A 21,285-nucleotide genomic window follows, 5' to 3' on the forward strand; every position below is an offset into this window, starting at 1 on the left:
GCTTTGGGTTATCTAGTTATTTACAAGGATTTTTCATACAACCAGTATCTCAGTTTTGGGAGATTTAGTGTATATCATTGTTAAATACCAAATCACTATAAGGGAAAGAAAAATTACGTTAAGAAAGGGAAACATTGGATAAATTGTGCAGCTGCATTATATATTATTTCGCAGAGGGACATAGAGTAGTGCTTCTGACTCACATGCTTTCAAGATTTTCCAGGTATCAACTGGAAAGATATTGTTGTTAATTGTCAAAACAATGAAATGCTCTGAAATGATGTTGAAATAATAGACTCAACCCTACTATGCAGTTATTATTCGCACAGACACTATAATTAGTAAGCTGCACAGACGTTCTGCTAAAGGATTGGTCATACCTCAAAGCATCATGATATACATTTAAATATAGAAGACATCAATCTTTCCCGTGGAAACTGCCCAGAACTACTCTCAAAAAGAGTTGAAAAGTCCATTTGCTTCATTCTCTTCAGTTCCGTATCAACAGCTCAGGCTTGGAAAACATATTTCAAAGAGATGTAACTAGGAATTTAATATGATATCCATGCAGCAGACTGTCAAGAATAATTGTTGGTTATATCCTTAGATGATGGCAGTGAAATACAGTGCTTCAAGGGCTTTCTACCATTCAGAAGAATCCCTAGCTTGACCAGGTCATTATATGAAAACTAATATCTCATATTTAGTTGTCTCTCTTATAAATCCCACTTATTTTATCGCAGTAATGGAGAACTTTTGGGGATAAAGGTGCCAAAAATGCAGAAAATGCCTAACCTGACTCCCAATGACTGACCCAGGCTGACCCAGGCTGGATCTTGCAATTCTCTATTTCCTCTCCCCCTCCCCCCATTTAGACCACACTGAAACAGCAGCGCTTGGCGAGAGTCCTGAGGCTAGATTTCAACCAGAGGCCTGGGCCTCAGTTTTAGCCCTGGCGCCACCACCGCCACTCAAAAAGGCTGCCTCGCACCGTTCTCCAAGGTATACAAGCCTTGCTGAATGGCACGAATGCCCCTATGACCCAGTGCTCTCCAGGAAATAGAAATAGAATAACAGAGTTGGAAGGGACCTTGGAGGTCTTCTAGTCCAACCCCCTGCTTTGGCAGGAAACCCTACACTACTTCAGACAAATGGTTATCCAATCTCTTCTTAAAAACTTCCAGTGTTGGAGCATTCACAACCTCTGGAGGCAAGTTGTCTCACTGGTTAATTGTTCTAACTGTCAGGAAATTTCTCCTTAGTTCTAGCTTGCATCTCTCCTTGATTAGTTTCTACCCATTGCTTCTTGTCCTGCCCTCAGGTGCTTTGGAGAATAGTTTGACTCCCTCTTCTTTGTGGCAGCCCCTGAGATATTGGAACACTGTTATCATGTCACCCCTCCTCCTTCTTTTCATTAAACTAGACATAGCCAGTTCCAGCAACCGATCTTTATATGTTTTATCTTCCAGTCCCCTAATCATCTTTGTTGCTCTTCTCTGCACTCTTTTTAGGTGCAGAGAGTATCCTTTCTAGGATCTGCTGCATGTTGCTTACCTTCATATAACTATGATCAAGTACAAACAATCAAGACAAGATGCCAGACCATTTTTTTAAAACAATAAAATAAAAAAATGATCTCTTAGAAGACAGGAAGCCAGTGGGCCAGTAAAGAAGAATTGACCAAAAGAAAAAGAAATCTTGTGTTTCTTGTGAATAGACCTCATGTCCCCATCACTTGAACCCTTAATCCTGATCTTAGGACATAATTGGTTGGTAATCAGAGTAGGTGGAATATACTATAAAATACACTGAACTCTGCAATTACCATTAGCCTTTGAATTGATAATAAACATCTTTAAGATATGAAAGGATTGTTCATTTAATAAAATTATTCCCAGATGATCTCTAGTCTGGAGATGCATGCTCAAAATGTGGATGCTCCTAAAGAGATCTTTATTCATTTTTTTGGTACAGCCAGCAATTAAAGGAGTTTGTCCTATTAGCCATAAGATACAAAGCAAGAGCTATAGAATTAATTCCATGCAGTAAATAATTTTGTAGCACAACTTATTGCCCTGTAATTTTATAGCTTCTAAGTTTATTGGATACATAATTGGCAGATGTGTGTTCTCATTAAAGAGCTTTTAAGAGATGCTGCAGTAAAGATACTTGGCAGATAATAAAGCGGAAACTAAAGACCTTTGTTTACTATCACATAACCAACAACAGATGCATTGTCCTTTATAAGCAGTATTCAGCAAAGAAGATAATGAAGAACGGTTGGTGCCAAGGTTAAGATTGTGGGGGGGAGAGTAAGAATCCCTTCCAGAACAGGGATGGGAACATAGATATTGCTGAACTACAATTCCATGATTCTTCTTCATGAAGCATTAGGCAGGAAATGTAATCTAGGTATATCAGGAGAGAGACAGATCCTCAACCCACAACAGAGTCTAAAAAAACAATGGGTATGTTACTAATTTAAAATTTGTTGTACAAATCCACTGCACCAAATAGACTAAGGAATTAGCTGGCAAACTGTAAGCGTGGAGATCCATGGTTAGCCCATGGCAGCAAAATAGCACCTGGTAGAAATTTATGCCCCAGTAACGTTGGTAGTCTTCAAGGTAAAATCAGATTCTTTGCCTATTCTGATGAATTATTAAAGTCCTAATAAATTTATCTATTGGTCAACTGATGGTTACATTGATATTATTGTAATACTGTGTTTACTTAACTAAAACCATATCAGATGACACAACAGATGGACAACTGATCTAGAAAAGCCATGCTATAGGATGACCTAGAGACAACAAATGGAAACGTTTAGGTCGCGCCATAACTAGAGGCTTTAAAAGAAATTATTTTGCACATGCTATTTTGGCTAAAAGTGCTGTCCTACTTGATTGCCTGCCATGTCCCATCTGCATGGTTCAAATTCCTCCTCAGAAAGGAGAAAAAAGCATCACAGTGGTGTCAGTGTGGTTTGGAATTATTTCAACACAAAATATGTTCAGTAGTGGAACTGTGATGAATTCTAAAGGACATTTGGGAATTTTCCCAGTAACCTCACTGGCAGTTCTACCTAATTCCACTGTTGAGTGTTAGAGTTGGAAGATGACCAGAGGGCAGGATGAGATTGTCCCTGATCAGCTTTTGTCAGCCAAACCAGAAGAGTTCTGGAAGACAAATTATCAGAAAAGATGTGTTGATGTCTGTTGGAGGAAGATCAAAAGTGAATTTGACCAAACAAGGATATGAACTCATATCTGAGCCTATTTTTTGGCATTCTTTGGCAGTATCACTTGGATGACAGGCAAGGAGAAGAGGGTTCTGTTCTATTCTTCCTAACCGGACAACACAACCAGACAGCACCAGAAGGAGAGAGGCCAGTCTGATGAACATGGGATGCCATAAGATTGTGTCCTCTTACCCCTGCTTTTTAAGAGTTACTTGAAATTGCTATAAGAGGTGATCCTTTGGTCAGGCCAGGCCAGCCAAGAGTTGCTGTGGAAAACCTTAACCAGGATGAGGTCAACTGGGATGTAAGGGGCCAAATCTTTAGGGTCCTGGATGTAGCGATATTGTTGGAGGGTGTGGGGTTTTTTTGAGGGGGGGATTAGAATTAAACAAGAGATTGAACCTTCAAAAATATTTTATTATAAAATAGGCCTCAAAATAAATATTTATTTATAATGCCAAAGTTTTAGTTTGTTTTTCTTATTCCTAGGGTTTGTTCTTACTTTCTACTTACTAATTTTAGGTTGTTCTGTGCTATCCACTAGTTCAACTTTATTTACAGGTCTACAGTTTAGTACTTATTATGTTCTGTATATACCCGCGGCCCGCCTCTCCGAGGAGAGAGAACTGTCATTTTCTTTGTCCTGCAATGTTCCTCTTACAAACCTGAACGTAAGGAAACAGACTGAAGTTAAATTCTGTCTGAGAGGAATTGTTGGTCTGGAAATAATTTGACTTTCTGTTCCACTCATAACTCTGGATAGTCCAGGACATGGGTGTTAAAATAGTAAGTGGGAATGACCTTGGGAGACAGGACAAAAAGATGCAGCCAGAGGAACAGTCAGATAAAAAGCAGCTAAGCCCACAGCAGGAACATGGGCAGGGCAAACAGTTCAGAAGCCACCACCCTAATTTTGTGTGCTATAAAGAGAACAGAGGGAGGAAAGTTCTTTCAAACTTGCAAGATTGATGTCAGGTAAACCAGACAGCAAACACAGCCAGATGAACTAATTTTATTTTATTTTAACAGTAACAGAGTGGTAAGGGACCTTGGAGGTCATCTAGTCCAATCTCCTGCTCATGCAGGAGATCTGTACTAGGGATTTGAACCGCCGAACTGCCAACCTTTCTGATCGACAAGCTCAATGTCTTAGCCACTGAGCCACCTAGTCATCATATCGTCAAGCTACATTAACAGAATCTTAAAAATGAGAACCCAAGAAATGTAATATGCAAATAACTTCACCCAAAAAACTATGAACAAGTTTTAATGCCTTTTTCATCCCTTCTCTCCTTATTCAAACCCCTTTCACTCACTCATTATTCTGCATTGAATTTCGTCCTTTTTATCTTCCAGACACAATTTTCCATGCTAAAATATTATTTTGCTTTTTCATTAGACCTCCTTCAGTGATGCTTTTTTCCCTCAATGGATACAGGCTGATGGCAGACTTTAGTAGGCCTTTAGCATGATATTGCTAATGATCCCACATTAGATCAGAATTTGAGTACTTCCCCTTTCCACTCAGACATGAGTGCTCTCCTAGGCTGCCATTATGCCCTGTAGCTATTGGTGAATCATATCCTCATCCTTCATGTAGCACTAAATTGAACAAAAGTTGAGCCAACTCCACAATAAGCTTCATTCTGTGCCAGTTGGTTGGCATATTATTGTGAATCACTCAAAATGTCAAGATGGACAATGCATATTGGGAAATGTGGTACAGTGTTGGATTCAAAGGAACCTAGTATTACCTTGACTGTTACCTAGAAACACTATCACCTAACTTGAAAACTAGTAGGGCTGGTTTGAAACAGCAATGGCAATAGAAATTGCAACAGTGCCACAAATAGAATAATTTAGTTGTAGTACATTCAATTTCACCAGATCAGCAAGATTGGCTATGGGCCATTTTGAGTATTTGGCAGATAACCTATAATGCTGGCCCTGAATTAACATGATCATTTCAAGGAAAACAGATGTAGATGGTATATCAACTAACTCCATACATTCAGCAAAGAAAATGGCTCTGCATATTATACACTTAAAGAGGGAACAGAAAGGTACTACAAAGCAACAACAAAGGCCTGAAAAAAGATATGGTTCCTTTCTTGTTTCAAAAAGAGATGCCTTCAAAGTTCCTATTTTAAAAGACTTGCATAGAAATGAAAAACAGACATTATTTCATACTTTGATGATACAGTGAATGGAATCTTTACTACTCAGAATTTAGGTTTAGATCTCAAAATATATTTGTGCGTTTGTTTTTGTTTTATTTTATTGTTATTTTATTTATTGTTTTTACTTTAATGTAAGAATTGTGCTGGAAAAAAAGTTGGAGCCTAATGACATTTCAATCTGCTCTTTAATTCACTAGTTGCAGCTTAGATAAATTCACAGGAAGTAACCAAGGCTGAACTCCTCAAGATACTGAATGCCAAAAATGGCCAGATTCAGAGAATAAGCCTTTTGATTAAAACCTCTTTCCCTGATGATCCCATGATCAGACAGTAAGGACAGTGACAGCCAAAGGTCAGATGTGGCCCAGAGGCTGTAAAATGCCCAGGTCTAACATAAAGTATCAAGAAATTAAAATGCCACCCAAACAACATTCATCTCTGGCTAAATTCTCTTTCTGAATTCTGAACTTACCCCGTTCACATGTTCTTCCCCAGTAGCCAGTGCCTGTGCAGTCGCAAATGAAGCGGTTCCAGCCATCCTTGCAGACAGCATTGTTTTTACAGGGATAACTATCACATTGTTTGGTGTTGACCTTAATGCAGGAAGACTTGACACCAGCTGCATTCTGCTGCTCGGCCAGCTGCCGGATGTTCTTGCTCCGGCCATCAATGAAGAGGTCTCGGATACAGCCCACATAACCATAGTTCAACATAGCTGTCCACAGCTCAGTAGGAAGGACAAGGCCAGCCCGATTTTCAGGCAGTCCTCCCAGGTACATGTCTCCTTCCAGATCCAAGATCTCACTCTCTCCACTTGCAGTGAAAGGTGTCCGTCTGCTGTTCACTGAAATGGTACCTGGAAGGAAAGAAAGAAGAAAGGAAAGTCAAGCAAGAGTCTAAGAGATGAAACAAATCACTTCCCTGTGTAGTTTGACTTCTGATGAAGGGTGAAAAACTTAGTATAGAAGATCAAGGACTCCTTTTTAAACAGGGGATAGAGAACATTTGCCTGAAACATGTTATTGCCTCCTAGCAGAACTGTCAAGACTGTATAGTCACTATCTTGATAAACTAGAAAATCTATGAAGTATAACAAATCTATTGCCTTGTGATGATATCAGTACTTCCCAAGGCTTTTTTTAAAAAATATATGGTTTTGAAAGCTATTATAGGTAGTCCTCATTTAGCAACTTCCTCATTTAGCAACTATTCACAGGGACAATGGTGGTGAAAAAGTAACTTTATGATCACTTCTCACACTTGTGACCTGACAGGTCTGTAAAGCGGAGGAAAGCTGGAGTAAGATCATATGCACTGCCCTTGTTTCACTTAGTGACCACTTTGCTTAGCAGCCAAGTTGCCAGACCTAATTGTGATCACTAAACAAGGACTATCTGTACTGCAATAATATGGCAGTTTGATGCAAAATTATTGGTGAATAATATGGAAGCATAGGACAAGTCAATTTTACTGTACACCTAACAGTGCATTGTTATTGCATCATCTTTCAGGGCAGGTTCTGCTGATTTGACTGAATTCCAGAGTACCAATGAGCATTTGGCCCACAAATTTAAGCCATTGAAATATGTGTGTGTGTATGATAAAACTGCATCCTGCAAATTCTATAAAATAAAATATTAGGAGAAGAACACATGCTTTTTTTTGTCTTTTTGCAGGAAGTCTCTACTGGACTTCTAAAAGGTACAGGTAATATAACTGAATTTATGCCAATTGGGGCTCCTCCTCTGCTTACTACATCAGCATGCTGTGAAGCAGAGAATGCCACTTTCATCTCTCTCTCTCGCTCTCTCGCTCTCTCCCCCCCTCTCCCTCTCCCTCTCTCCCTCCCTCCCTATCCATCCATCCACCTTTACTTTCTTCTGTCTAGGTACAACTTGTGAGAAATACTGGTTTTACCAGTATTTGGAAAGAGGAAAGCTCAAGTGAGAAGAGCTTTCTTTCTTTACAATAAGAAAAATGTCCATTTTGAAGCTCCTGAAAACGCTAGTCCCTGCTGCTGAAAATAAAGCTTCAGAGTGATTCTTGAACCACAACTTAGCCAGAAATAAAGTGAACAGAGACCACAGTGTGGAAGAACATGGATACAAAGACAAGCCAAAAATTATGCAAATACTGTGTGTGAAAGAAGTGTTTAAGAACACAAGTTGAATTCTACACTTTTACTTTCATTTGTAACATTTGGGATGCTGTTACAGTGTTCCAGTTCAAAACCATCACCTTTGCTAAACCTGCAATATACAATCACAGACAACTGCCACTGTCAAGCAATTCATTGGATTCTATTGTTTCGCAGTTTACAAGACTTTCTATTAGAGAAACAAACATATTTACATTTCTCAAGGATTTGGTGCATACCTGATCTACCATCTCTCTGTATATCAACATGATACCATTCTCCGTCATTGGCTTTCCTCTGAGTTGCCTTTACTTTGACAGTTCCAGAGCCCATATCAAGAAGAAGGTAGAGATTTCCATCCAGGAGTTCTACTGCAAAGAAATCCACTTTGGTGTTCTTTTGGCTTCTGGAATCCTTCCTCTCCTGGGGTTTACCATGAGTGAAAAGAATAAGGCCATTGGGCTCTGTAGTGCGGAAGTCAAAAGAGATAGATCCCATTCGCTTGGTGTTCCACTTAGGCAGACTAATGTAGGCCTCGGGATTTTCAAAATTGATTGGATCCAATGTGGCCACATTCTCACATGTAAATTTCACCTCCCCGTAGATTTTCATTTTTGTGTCGCCAATCCTTGCCAAACGAGATAACTCCAGACGAATATCATTATTCTTATAAACAACCTACCAGGGAGAAGGAAACGAATTACACATCAATCATAAAACAATCCATATTTTAGAAAGATACACCCAAAATGTATTTTGGAATATGACTGAATGGGACTTTCGGTTAGAATTTAATATTAATAGGAAATGCTATAAGCCAGGGTTAATTCTTGAATGGCATTGGAAATACACAAGTAAGGATTCATAGGTCTCTAGGTGAGATCACCTTCTACTCACCATTCTTTTTCCTTCTTCAGGGCTCAGTCCATGGCATCACATAGAACTGAGGCCCAAAGAAGTTTATCTTTCTCCTTGTTTTATGAGTACTTGCTTGCTCAGTACAGACAAAGATTCAGGAGTATAAATGAAGAAGAAACTCTTGAGTTGAAAATTCTCAACATTTACAGAGGTACCATTTGCTAAAGCAGAGACCTTGGCAGATGCCTTTTAACTACAATCCTCAACTTTGATTCTGACCTACCACAATTCCATCAAAAGGCTCTGGCTGATATAGTATAAAGACTCTGTACTTAGTATTATGCACAGATAAATGGCATGTTCTATGTATCATTATTCACTATCAGTTTTGAATCTTGTGCAATGAAAAGGGCAACATAAGTTATCATAAACTCTTCAATTTTATTTAATATTGTTAAATGTGGTTCAGTTATATATTTGGCACACAGCAGCTTCTGCTTTGATTAAGACCAGATCTAACAACAAGCTAGCAATAACCTGAGATACAAAACAATGATCAATTTCTTTGGTTGAATAATATACCAGTTTGTATGAATAACATTCCAAGATTCCAAGTGTGTGTTGTGAAAATAAACAAAACTAAGTGAATGTATTACTGCTGGCTGACGGAAAAGATCATGGAATGCCCATCACAAGTTCACAGATTAAAAATATTTCCAGATAACAACATTTGAATTCTGAAGATACTGAGAATAATTTGTATGCCTAGTAGTCACAGAAGTTTATTGACAATTTTGAATCACATGGTTTAATAATTAACATGGGAATACATCTTAAATAACATGGAAGACTATACTAGGCACAACACTGAATTCCTACTATGGGGATCTGGATTCAAATTGCTATTTAGAGCTGAAGATTGGAGGGTGACCTTATCCAAATAATAAATCCCCAGTTTAATTCATCTCCTATGGATGAGTTGAAGTTAAAATGGAAAAGCTTCATGGATGCCTCAAGATGCCCTTTGCTCTTTGGAGCACAGCAATATGCATGTGTGATCAATTTTAAAAATGTCAAAATACCTGCAATTCTCTGCTCCTAGTATATAAAGAATGTTTGTTTGTTTGATGGTCATACACACAAAAAGAGAAACACTACTTCACTCCTATGAACATCTGAACACTGAAACATAATCATGCAAAATAACTGCTATCCACATTGGGCAAGATATTTTTTTTAAAAAAATTGCACAACTATGAATGATTTATATAGGTTAATATAGACCATGATATGGAACCAAGGAGAACAAAGAGGATAAGTAGCTCTGTAAAGACATTATTAAACCTTTTATTTTACACCATAATGATCATGTTTAACTAAACCCTTCCCACACATATAAAAAATTACCAGTTCGCAACAGGAGAAGTGCATTGCAAAGCTTCTGCACATGCGTAGATCATCCATGATGATGTCTGGGCAGGTGGGCAGAACCTCCTGCCACTTTTACCTCCGGTTCACAAGAACCGGACCGAACCGGGAGCAACCCACCACTGAACTGGCCTTTGACTCAAACTAGTTGTTACAATTCAAAAATTATCTGTGTAACAAGCTCTGCTTGTGTGCCCCAATGGGATGTAGCCAACACTGAGGAGATTTCATTCTCCTCAGGGAAATGCCAATGTTTTCAGAAGCAGGTTGAAAAAGATATTGGAGAAAACAGAAGTATTTTGTGTGTTCAACAACAGAAATATCCTGGAGAAAAAAATCTTACAGGCATGCCACCAGCCGGTTCCTCAGACTAATGTAAACCAAGTATACAGAGGATGTATCATCTACATTTCCCAGTTACCACAGCTTGAGGTCAGCCCACTTAGAGTTTGCTGAGGACAGGATCTCACAATTAAGCCTCCATCTGTTGCTGGCCCCTGCTAAAGCATAATGAAGAAGAACAGATGTTTGTGCAGCCATGTATTGTGTGCAGGCAATGTGGAGAGAAAGAGAGAGAAACATCTGCAGTGGAGAGGCATTCAAAAATACTCTTCACTTGTTACTTTTTCAGTGTCATTGTAACTTTGAACTGTCAGAAAGCAAATTGTTGTGTGTCGAGGACTAACTGTATTTATCCAGAAGCAAGTCTCATATATTCAGTAGAAGCAATTCCAAAAGCAGATGTGCATAGGAAGAACTTAAGAATGGTGGTATTGGTGGGAAGTTATGCCTGACTGAAACAACATTTCAGCTAAACACCTAAACCTCATCCTGACACATGTTTAGGAAAGCAGATGATGAGTGGCTTTTCCAGTCATAGGCAATGCTGGGTAGGAGAGGAAAGAACCAGGAAGATGCCAATCATGAAAACCTTTGAAAGGCTAGTGCTGTCCACTTGAAAACCATCACGGATCTGCTGTTAGACTCCTTGCAATTTGCATACCGAGCAAATAGATCAACAGATGATGCTGTTAATATGGTTCTGTACTACATCCTACAACATCTTGAATCTCCAAAGACCTACTCAAAGGTCCTCTTTGTAGACTTTAGTTCAGCATTCAATAGCATCATTCCAGACACTCTTCTAACTAAGCTAAACCAGCTACAGGTACCTGAACACACTTGTAAGTGGATCATAAGCTTCCTAACAAACAGGAAGCAGCATGTGAAGCTAAGCAGAATCACATCAGATACCTGTACAATTAGCACAGGGCCCTCCCCACTTCTCTCTGTATACCAATGACTGCATCTCTAACAATCCATCTGTTAAACTACTGAAGTTCGCAGATGACACAACAGTAATCAGTCTCATTTGAGACAATGATGAATCCGCATACAGATGGGAGGTTGAACAACTAGCCCCGTGGTGCGACCAGAACAATCTGGAACTGAATGCACTCAGAACCGTAGAAACGGTGGTAGACTTTAGGAGAAACCCTTCCATACTTCCACCTCTCACAATACTAGACAACACAGTATCAACAGTAGAGACCTTCAAATTTCTAGATTCTACCATATTGCAAGATCTAAAATGTACAGCTAACATCAAAAATGTCATCAAAAAAGTACAATAAAGAATGTTCTTTCTGGGCCTACTCAGAAAGCTCAAACTGCCCAAGGAGCTGCTGATACAGTTCTACAGAGGAAGTATTGAGTCTGTCATCTGCACCTCTATAACTGTCTGGTTTGGTTCTGCAACCCAACAAGACAGATACAGACTTCAGAGGATAATTAGAACTGCAGAAAAAACAATTGCTACCAACCTGCCTTTCACTGAGGATCTGTATACTGCACGAGTCAAAAAGAGGGCTGTGAAAATATTTACAGACCCCTCACATATAAACTGTTTCAACTCCTACCCTCAAAACGACGCTATAGAGCACTGCACACCAGAACAACTAGACACAAGAACAAGTTTTTTCCTGAACACCATCACTCTGCTAAACAAATAATTCCCTCAACATTATCAAACTAGTTACTAAGTCTGCACTACTATTAATCTTCTCATCTTCTCATCATTCCCATCACCCATCTCCTCCCACTTACAACTGTATGACTGTAACCTTGTTGCTGGTATCCTTACAATTTATATTGATATTGTTTCCTGATTGTTTATTTGTAACCTATGACTATCATTAAGTGTTGTATCTTATGATTCTTGATGAACATATCTTTTATTTTATGTACACTGAGAGCATATGCACCAAGACAAATTCCTTGTGTGTCCAATCACACTTGGCCAATAAAAATTCTATTCTATTCTATTCTATTCTATTCTATTCAATGAACCTTAGAATACTTTGAACTGAACTGTACATGAGCAGCAACATTGATTGGCCCAGTTCTGTGGCAAAGCTAAGCTGCAGGGCAAGTGCTTTGTAGAACAGTCTCCATCATTTTTGCCTCAGAGATATGAGGAAAGCACATTGCCACAATCATGAGGAGGAACCCTGTAAGTACCTTGCAGAGCATAATGATGAATTAATTGTATAGGTTCATTGTATATAACCATCACATCTTTTGTAATGGCAGCAACTTATGGATTTTTATCTACTGTCAAAGACAGGCCTAATTAATGCTTGGAAGGAGAGCCATTGGAAGGGCTATCAGCTAGATCGGAAATTTGAAAAAACATTCCAGAAAATGACAGCGGTAAACCACTGATAAGAAAAGCACACTGATGTAGTTGCCAGGATTAAATTGACTGGCTATTCCTCAGGCTTTTATAGGACATGTTGTGCCAGTCCACAGTGTCTTCCCCAATTGTACTAAAGACAAGGTGGTTGCAGAGAGGAATAAACACAAGGTTTGCTTTGCAGACTTTATCTTTATTCATTAATGTAACTACTTCATTCCCAATGCAACCTCCTTATCTTTTGTATAATTGGACAGGAACGGTAGGCTGGCACATTTAGGCACAACATGTCCCGTAAGAATCTGAGTAATAGCCAATCAATCTGAGATGGATAGCTCAATTCAGTCACAGAAGAGGTTTATACTGAATTCATGAGACCTAAACCTTTGAAATGTGCAGAGATTCACAATTTCAGCTGACATTTTTGAATAACAAGCAAAGGAAATCCTATTTTATTTAATTGGTTTTCCTCTCATAGAAGCCCACTGAGTCCCACTGAGCTGAATTGAATAGATAATAAAGTTTCACAAATACTTATGGAAAGTGGGCTACATAACATAATGCCTCCTTCCAAACTTCTCAATAGTCTAAAAAAATTAATCAACAACAAAATTCTTTCTAACCTATGCCTTTTAAAAAAAAAAAATCCATCTAATCACCATTTCAACAGCAGTAGGAACAACATTTTAGCCTTAGACCAGCAATCACTCTATCTGTAATCAATTGAGAAAGTGGAACATATCATATCTGGCTGTAGCCACTGGATGTTTCATGTTGTGTCCTTATATGGGCATCCGCCGGTGGTTGGCTAATCCACCGGCGGGAAGTTTAAATGGATGTCATTGGCCGGCTAGCTTGCCGGAGCTGTATATAAGGAGGGCTCAGCAGCTCAGCCGGCAGTTCCGTATGAGCTGAATAAAGTGCTGAACGGACCTCTGCTGAGTCGCGTCTTCTTTTCCCTGCGCCAATCTAACATTTCACTTCACATCTAATACTATTAGGAAGGAAACCTCGCTCTCTTGGGTGTGCTGACTGATGGCCATGTTTCCTTGGGTCGCGTTCAAATGCAGCTTTACAGCATTCCACTAGATGTCCCCATTGTCTTGTTATGTGCCCTCCAAGAGCACTTCCCCATCAAAGGTATATTATATGATGGGTGAAGTTTAAAGGCCTGTGCATATGTATTCATTTCTGTTTACACACACACTTAAAGGTTTACAGTTCCGTGGAGGGATTCTGCCTCCATTGCCCAGTAGTGTCAGTTACTCTTTCTCTTAAGTTCAATTTACACTTCTGCCCAGGAGGAAAATACAAGGCCAGCGAAGTCTGCTTTTCTTTGTTTTTCCATGTTTTCATACAGGAAGAGAAGGCAGATTAACAAGCACTCAGAATAGAGGTGCAGTCTCAGTATCATTTTTATTTTCACTTAACAATTAATTCAGCTTTCGGGATAGCAGTTTTATAATACTGACCATCCACTACTTTGTGGTGCCTGTCTTAATGAAAATGTTCCTGCATGCTCATGCATTTATTTCTTATTGCTCTGATGCTAACCTAAACTGATGGGCAATTAGAGCAGAAGATCAATTATCTATACCTTGCTTATCTAAATGTCTTGGTTGATTCACTGTGTACACGGGTTGCATATATGCAAGTCACTGCATTCCTTTGCAAATATCACTCCCATTTATCCAAATGTCTAAATTAATGGAAGATTTTTAACGTTTCCCGATGCTCCTGTTAAGACAAATCAAGTTTTAGTGAGCATCAGGAGATCTATTCCCAATAATCAAATTACCTAATGTGGGTGATGGGAAATCTCTTTCATATAGAAACAGAAGGAAATTAATTATCTTCTAATGTAAAAGTTCAGGTAAAAATGGTTTAGCTTTGATTAGAAAAGTATAGCATTAGCTTTAATTTGTTCTATATATAGTAACATCAGCTTCTGACTATGGGAAATGATATGAAAAATATGAAAAATACAAAATATATACCCACACCGATAATTCTGTGGTTTAGAATATGCATCTATGAAGCTTGTAGTACTCATAACAGAGGTTTGGATTGTAAATTAAAATGGAGTAGAACTTCTAGGCATAGGAGCAGTATATCCCTATTTAGCTGAAATGTTGCAAATGCAGCATTGTAAATATTCAAACTGTTGGACATAGTTTAGCAGCATCAGTATCTCCTTCTTTATCTTCCTGTATAATTGTTATAAATGCTGAGGTAATCCTTCTCTTCCCTTCCAGGTGCTTTAAGAATAGCAAGATCTGAGGGATATGGAAATACAGTACACTGAAGCATCTCAGATCTAAGGAAGGAAAATCACCACACTAACCATTTGTTCAGAATGGCATAAGATCTTCTGCTCAAGCTAGGGATTGAACTAGAGGACCTCCAAGGCCCCTTCCAGCCTTCTTTTAGTATATTCACTACGGATAAAGCAAAGCTAAATGGGGAAGTGAGGAAGGTGCTCCTGGTCGTGCCATAAAACCAGCAGCTACGTTTAGGACTAGAAATCTATGGTAGGTCAGGGGATGCATTGATACGAGCAAACTTTCAAGTATGTCATCAGTAATATAATAAATCCCGGAATGTAACATAGATATATTGTACCGAATATTAAGTTATAAAGGCATTACTTATAGACATATATATTATTTGTTTTGTTGTTTTGTTTGTCATTTATCTGGTGTGTTGTCTTCTTTTTTAATGATAAATGTAAATAAAAATTATTTTTTTAAAAAAAAAAAAGGAATATAATAGATTCTGAATGTGCTTATAAATAACTATGATGTGTTCTACTCCGTCAGGAAAATAATTTATTAAATCCAGTTATGGATCAAACTTCTGGAAAATGAAATCCAATAAGAACTGGAGGGCACCATGTTGAGGAAGAGTCAAGATGTTGAGACTCTAGAAAGAGTACAAAGCAACAAAGATGATTGTGGGACTGGAGGCTAAAACATATAAAGGACGGTTGCTGTAACTGGGTATGTCTAGTTTAATGAAAAAAAGGGACTAGGGATGACATAATAGCAGTGTTCCAATATCTAAGGAATATGCCACAAAGAAGAGGGAGTCAAGCTATTCTTCAAAGCATCTGAGGGCAGGGCAAAAAGTAATGGGTGGAAAGTAATCAAGGAGAGATGCAAGCTAGAACTAAGGAGAAATTTCCTGACAGTTAGAACAATTAACCAGTGGGACAACTTGCCTCCAGAAGTTGTGAATGCTCCAACACTGGAAGTTTTTAAGAAGAGATTGGACAACCATTTGTCTGAAATGGTATAGGGTCTCCTATACCAGCAGGGGGTTGGACAAGAAGACTTTCAAGGTGCCTTCCAACTCTGTTATTCTATTCTATATCTTTCTAAAAGTGATGGGAGTTCTTGGCCTTAAAAATAAGAATTCACAATGCAGTATTTTGATATGATTCCTTCAATAACCAAACCACTCTAGGATGAGAGAGTTGATAAAACTAAAAGCAAACACATTCTCAACCAAAGAATTCCCTTCTAGCTATCATATCGGAAGATGATGTGAAATTAGCCAACAGCCCCATTTTTTAAAAAAATAATAGATATGTGAAGGAAGTAGAAAACACTGAAACTATTGAACTAGTCCTATAATATATCTTGTCAGCATTCATGGGCAGTGATTAAACACCAATGATTTATGCTAATTCAATACGGTTGCTTTAAGGAATCTGAAGGTCCAGTGCAACTTCAGGTTTAAAGGTTACTATAGACATTGTAGATGAATTCTGCAAAATGAGATATTAAAACTATGTATTGAAAATGGGAGACCCATAGAACCCGAACTAAAAATTAAAGTTTTAATTAGATGAAACTTGCCAAATACAAAAGTCACCAAGCAATAAAATCCTCCATAGGAGAATGACTTTCTCAACTTGATCTACCCTATGCCTAACACAAAATTGCCCATCTAAAACTTCCATTAGCCTGATCTATTTGTTGGTGAATACAGATGTGTTGGTCTTCAGCTGGACATGTCTGCTTAAAAATTCTAGAAACTGTATCAGGACTGGTACAACAGAAGTAGGCAGCAACAGTATTTTTCTGATTTTCATACTTTTATTCTGCACAGAGAAACTACTTCAGTCTGACACTCTCTTTAAACACCACCACCCCTTCTCCAACAACTGCATATGATGTGATGTTCTTAAATTAGCCCTGTTTGCTAAAGGAAGATGTATGTGAAACCATATTTGCTGCTTCATAACCAGGGGAAATGCTTTCATTTCTTTGAATATTTAATATTGCTCATTATTTATCCAATAATTTTAAAGGTTATTTTATTTGGAGAAAATTCCCACAGGACAAAGAGGGAAACTGTTCTTTACATCTAAGTCAATTTCTTAATTCAGTTCATTTCCTTCATTGCATTAAAGACAGAAGTAAATGCTGTACTTTTATTAGATGCTATGTTACTGTAAGGCTTGATGCTAACTGTATTGTAACTATATAATCAACTAAATATTGAATTTACCCATTGCTGGGCAATAAACTCTCAGCTGGGTTTTCTTTCATTGGATTTCACTTACTTGAAGCAAGGGAATGAGAGACCAACTTAATTCCAGAGAAGTCATTTTCTTTAAACACAAGCAGTTCTTAACCAAGATTTACCCAAACTGACTGAACTATTTTTGTGTCTCTATTCTACAACACAAGATGTAAGAGAAATATCGCTGAGCCATATTTATTTTTTTCAAAGTAAAATCACAGTTCACACAAGTGCATGAAATTAAAGAAATAGCTTATGAAAATGTATAACTAGAACTTAGCCTTGTTAACTTGATTACTGAATTTACCCATTTGGATGGGGTGGGGGAGGGGGTCCCTGATACACCAAATCATATGCTAACTGACCCTGCTGAGTTTACACACAATCAATAAAGTTTAAATTAAGCAAACTATGCTCTTCTCATGCTAAGATCTTGTGGGATTTCCAGATCCAGAAAGACAGGCAGGTAGTGGCCACTCAACCAGACATTTTGACAGTAGAAAAGGGCAAGAAGACTGTGGTGGTAATAGACACAGCAATGCCAAGTAACAGCAACATCAGGAAGAAGGAGTATAAGAAACTGGAGAAGTACCAGGGCCATTGAAAGTAAAAGCCAAAGTGGTTCCAGTACTGCAGGGATGTCAAACTCACATTGTCATGGAGGCATCACGTGATGTATCGGGACTTTTCCCCCTTCGCTAAACCGAGTGTGAGTGTGGCCAGAGTGTGACGCATCCACCCCGTGGGCCAGGAGTTTGACAGCCTTGCAGTCATGGGACACTGTACCTTAGGGTGTTGACTCCTAAACTGGGAGAATAGATCCAATTGATCCCAGGAATGACATCAGAGCTCTCTGTACAGAAAAGTGCAGTCCACCCATAAGGATAAGAGCAAAATTTTTATTTTTTTAATATACATAAATAAATGTTTACAATTGTGCAGATAAAAAACCTAATACAAACTAAAAAAAGAAAAGAAAAAGTACATAAAAACCTTGTATATTAATGATATATATATATATATATATATATATATATATATATATATATATATATATATATATATATATATATATATATATATATATAAAGAAATAACTTCTCCCTTCATTATGGCAAATAAAATTTCAGTAGCTTATCATCTTCTCTAATATTTTTGGGAAATGCCCAGCCAGGCAGGGAAGAGGAATCAAGTGGGTACTTAGCCTTGAATTGTTGTGCACCCTCAAAAAATCTGTCTGTCTGTCTCTGGCTTTCTTTGTGTGCGCATGTGCGTGTGTGCTAAAATTTTACCTGACTTGTTAAGCATATTGTTTAAAGGCTGAATATATACTTCCTCCTGTGCCACTTCAGATGTGGTTTAACTACTTCTGGCCTCTTTAGGAAGCAAAATTTGTCTTATACAGATAGAAAGGAGTAGGAATTATCAAAGCCATTAAAAGACACAGACCACATCCACAAAAGAGACAAACTGACTCTGCTCTACAACAAAAATCGTAAGAAAAGGAACAAAAGTTATCCTGCAGTAGAGTGCCTATATAGGAGTGTCTCAGTTGAGAGTAAAGTATATTCTAGAATTCTTTTGCTATTATTGTAACTTTCTTTTTAAATATTATTCCTTTGTAAGTTTTTTATTGAGAGTTTTGTAAAGAATATAAAAATTAATATAAAGAAAAGACAAAAAGTGCAAAGGGAAAGAATGAAAAGTAATAGAAATAGCTTCCAATTTACTGTGCAGCAAAATATAAGTACAATTACAAAATCACCTTTTATTCTATGGTTGTAAAATAAAAGCTCCCTTTTTCTATTATTTTTTTAATCATCAAAACATAAGATCATTTTGTTCTGTTTCATGAAAAGAGGTTTCCAGTCAGCAATATAAGCATAAATGTTTTTTCACCTAATATACATTCCTCCTCCTATTTTCCCCACTATAACCACCCTCTGAGGTTAATTGAAAGAGACTGACTGGCCCAAAGTTATGCAGCCGGTTTCTATGCCTAAAGCGGGACTAGAACTCATAGTCTCCTGGTTTCTAGCCTGGTGCCTTAGCCATCAGATCAAACTGCCTTTTCCATCATCTTCATCAAACATTCCTCCATTGTGGACAATGTGGGTATTCTCCATTTGAGCATATAATAATCTTGCTACAGTTGTCATATATACTTTTAAATGTTAATTCTCTAAGATTTTTTTTTTTTGCTTACCTTAAGCTTAAGGTAGACTTTTCTCTAAAATTGTTGTTTCATAGATTAACCATTTACAATCTAAACTGTAAACAGGGAAGTCTGACAGGAATTGTTGGGAATACTAGTAGTTTTACTCTGATTACATATGTTGCCTACTCTTCTACAAAACCACAATGTAATTGATTTTGGCCAAGTGAATAGTATGAATTTATTGGGGATTATAAATCATTCTGACTTAGTTTACTGAACAAACTGAGCAAAATGTAGTTTAATCAATGCAATATATACAGCACTTGGTTGCAATCCAACCAAGGCCTAATCATTGGAGGTTTGGTGGTCTGGGTTTCTTCTGCTGCTGCTGAATGTCACTCTCATCTATGCTTTAATTGTGGATGCAATGTCTATGGAGATTCTCAATCATCCAGGTTATGGTTAAAGAGCCTTGGTGGTGCAGCAGACTAAAGTGCTGTTAAGTAGCACTTAGCTGCCAGCTGCCTGCAATTACTGCAAGTTCAAATCTCACCAGGCTCAAGGTTGATTCAGCCTTCCACCCTTCCAAGGTAGGTAAAATGAGGACCCGGATTGTAGGGGCAATAAGCTAACTTTGTATTAAAAAAGAACACCACTTGGGGGCCCCAAAAGCCCTACTAAGCAGGTATATACAAAAGTATGAAGGCTTTTGCTTAACGCATTGTAAGCCACCCTGAGTCTCCAGAGAAGGGCGGCATATAAATCGAACCAATAAACAAACAAACAAACAAACAAGGTTGTTCCAAAGATGCTTTTCAACAGGACTTTTTTGGTTTTTTCCCCTTTGAAAATGTTTCTTTCTCATCCAAGAAGCTTTTCAGTTCTGAACTGAATTTGCCTTTTAAAAAGCACCTTTGGTACATGTGGATGCAAGGGCTCACCTGGTGTGTATTTCCAAGATTTGGATGGGTGCAGGGCAGTGGTCCTGTTTTAGAAATATGGCCACCTGGGTTCCAAGTGTGTTATCAATCAAGACTTTATGATAGGAGTGGTGATGCTGGACACTGTAGTAGCCTTCAAAGTACTACTTCATAGAAGACATTGTCATTCAGGATACAGTGCTGGCCTTCAAGATATTGCTTCATTGAAGGCAGTTGTTAAGACTTGTGAAATTAGGCCATAAGATTGTTGCTTGAATACTAGTCTCTCTGCTTGAGCTACTTGACTGTCTGATTGGGTTGGTGGTGGAGTTTTCCAGGTTCATAGTTTTGGAGGGTTTCAAACTGTCTGCACTGGGCTTGGCGTGAACTCAAGACCTCATGAATACCAGGACCTGATCTAGATTATTGACAGATTGACACCCAGTAGATGTCACACATGAGAACTAATTTTTGTCTTGGAGCAGTAGCAGTATTAATTGGAGTCAGGAGATGTTGTCATGGATGGATCGCTCTCTGTTAACCTTTCACTGTTTTAGGAATGTCCTCTGCTGCAGGATGGGAGGCCCTATTTGATTTATCTGTCCAAATCACTTGACTGACTTTGTGGGATTCAAGGGAAATTGGGGTAATTACTGAAGCTCTGGTGCAGACATTTGGCCAAAGTCTTAGTTGCTGTTTGAATGAACATACAACAGAGACTTTGGATTTGATTGTGCCTATGTGGCTTCCCTATATTGGTGGATCCTGAACAAGCCCTTGATTCCCAGAGGAACTTTGGGAGATGAAGTAGCACAAACAATGCCTTGGATGCTGCTGGAGAAAGATGAAGAATGATTTTGACCAGGTGCAGGTAAGAGCCTGTGTTAAGGTCTATCTTGTAGCAATAAGGGCAATGCAACTTATCGTATTTTTCAGAGTATAAGATGCACTTTTTCCTCCCCTAAAAGAGGGATGAAGGGTGGAAGTGTTGGTATGTCATATACACCGAATACAGCCATTTTTGGCCTCCCGAAACCCCACCCCGCTCATCCCATTTTTAAAAAAATGGGCTCATTTTTTGCAAAAACAGGGTGTGCAGGCAGTTCAGGAGGCCCACAGAGTGCTCCTGGGGACTTGG

The 21,285-nt window shown here is 38.4% G+C and overlaps 1 protein-coding gene across 31 annotated transcripts in view; it reads right to left on the minus strand.

Annotated features, from left to right (window-relative positions):
* Window positions 1–21,285, minus strand: part of NRXN3 (neurexin 3) — a 1,299,896-nt gene that overhangs the window by 882,446 nt on the left and 396,165 nt on the right. For all 31 annotated transcript variants that reach the window (XR_009621379.2, XR_015728807.1, XR_015728806.1 and 28 more), the window contains 2 exons: window positions 7,798–8,236; window positions 5,894–6,277 (listed from right to left, as the gene is read on the minus strand). Coding sequence is in view for 28 of the 31 variants with exons in the window: in XM_060687369.2 (XP_060543352.2) it covers window positions 5,894–6,277; window positions 7,798–8,236 (823 nt within the window). In the remaining 3 variants the exon portion in view is untranslated. The remainder of the gene's footprint in view (window positions 1–5,893; window positions 6,278–7,797; window positions 8,237–21,285) is intronic.

This window comes from Pantherophis guttatus, chromosome 1 (genome assembly GCF_059756535.1).
Source record: "Pantherophis guttatus breed Tessera chromosome 1, ASM5975653v1, whole genome shotgun sequence".
Taxonomy (NCBI): Eukaryota; Metazoa; Chordata; class Lepidosauria; order Squamata; family Colubridae; genus Pantherophis; species Pantherophis guttatus.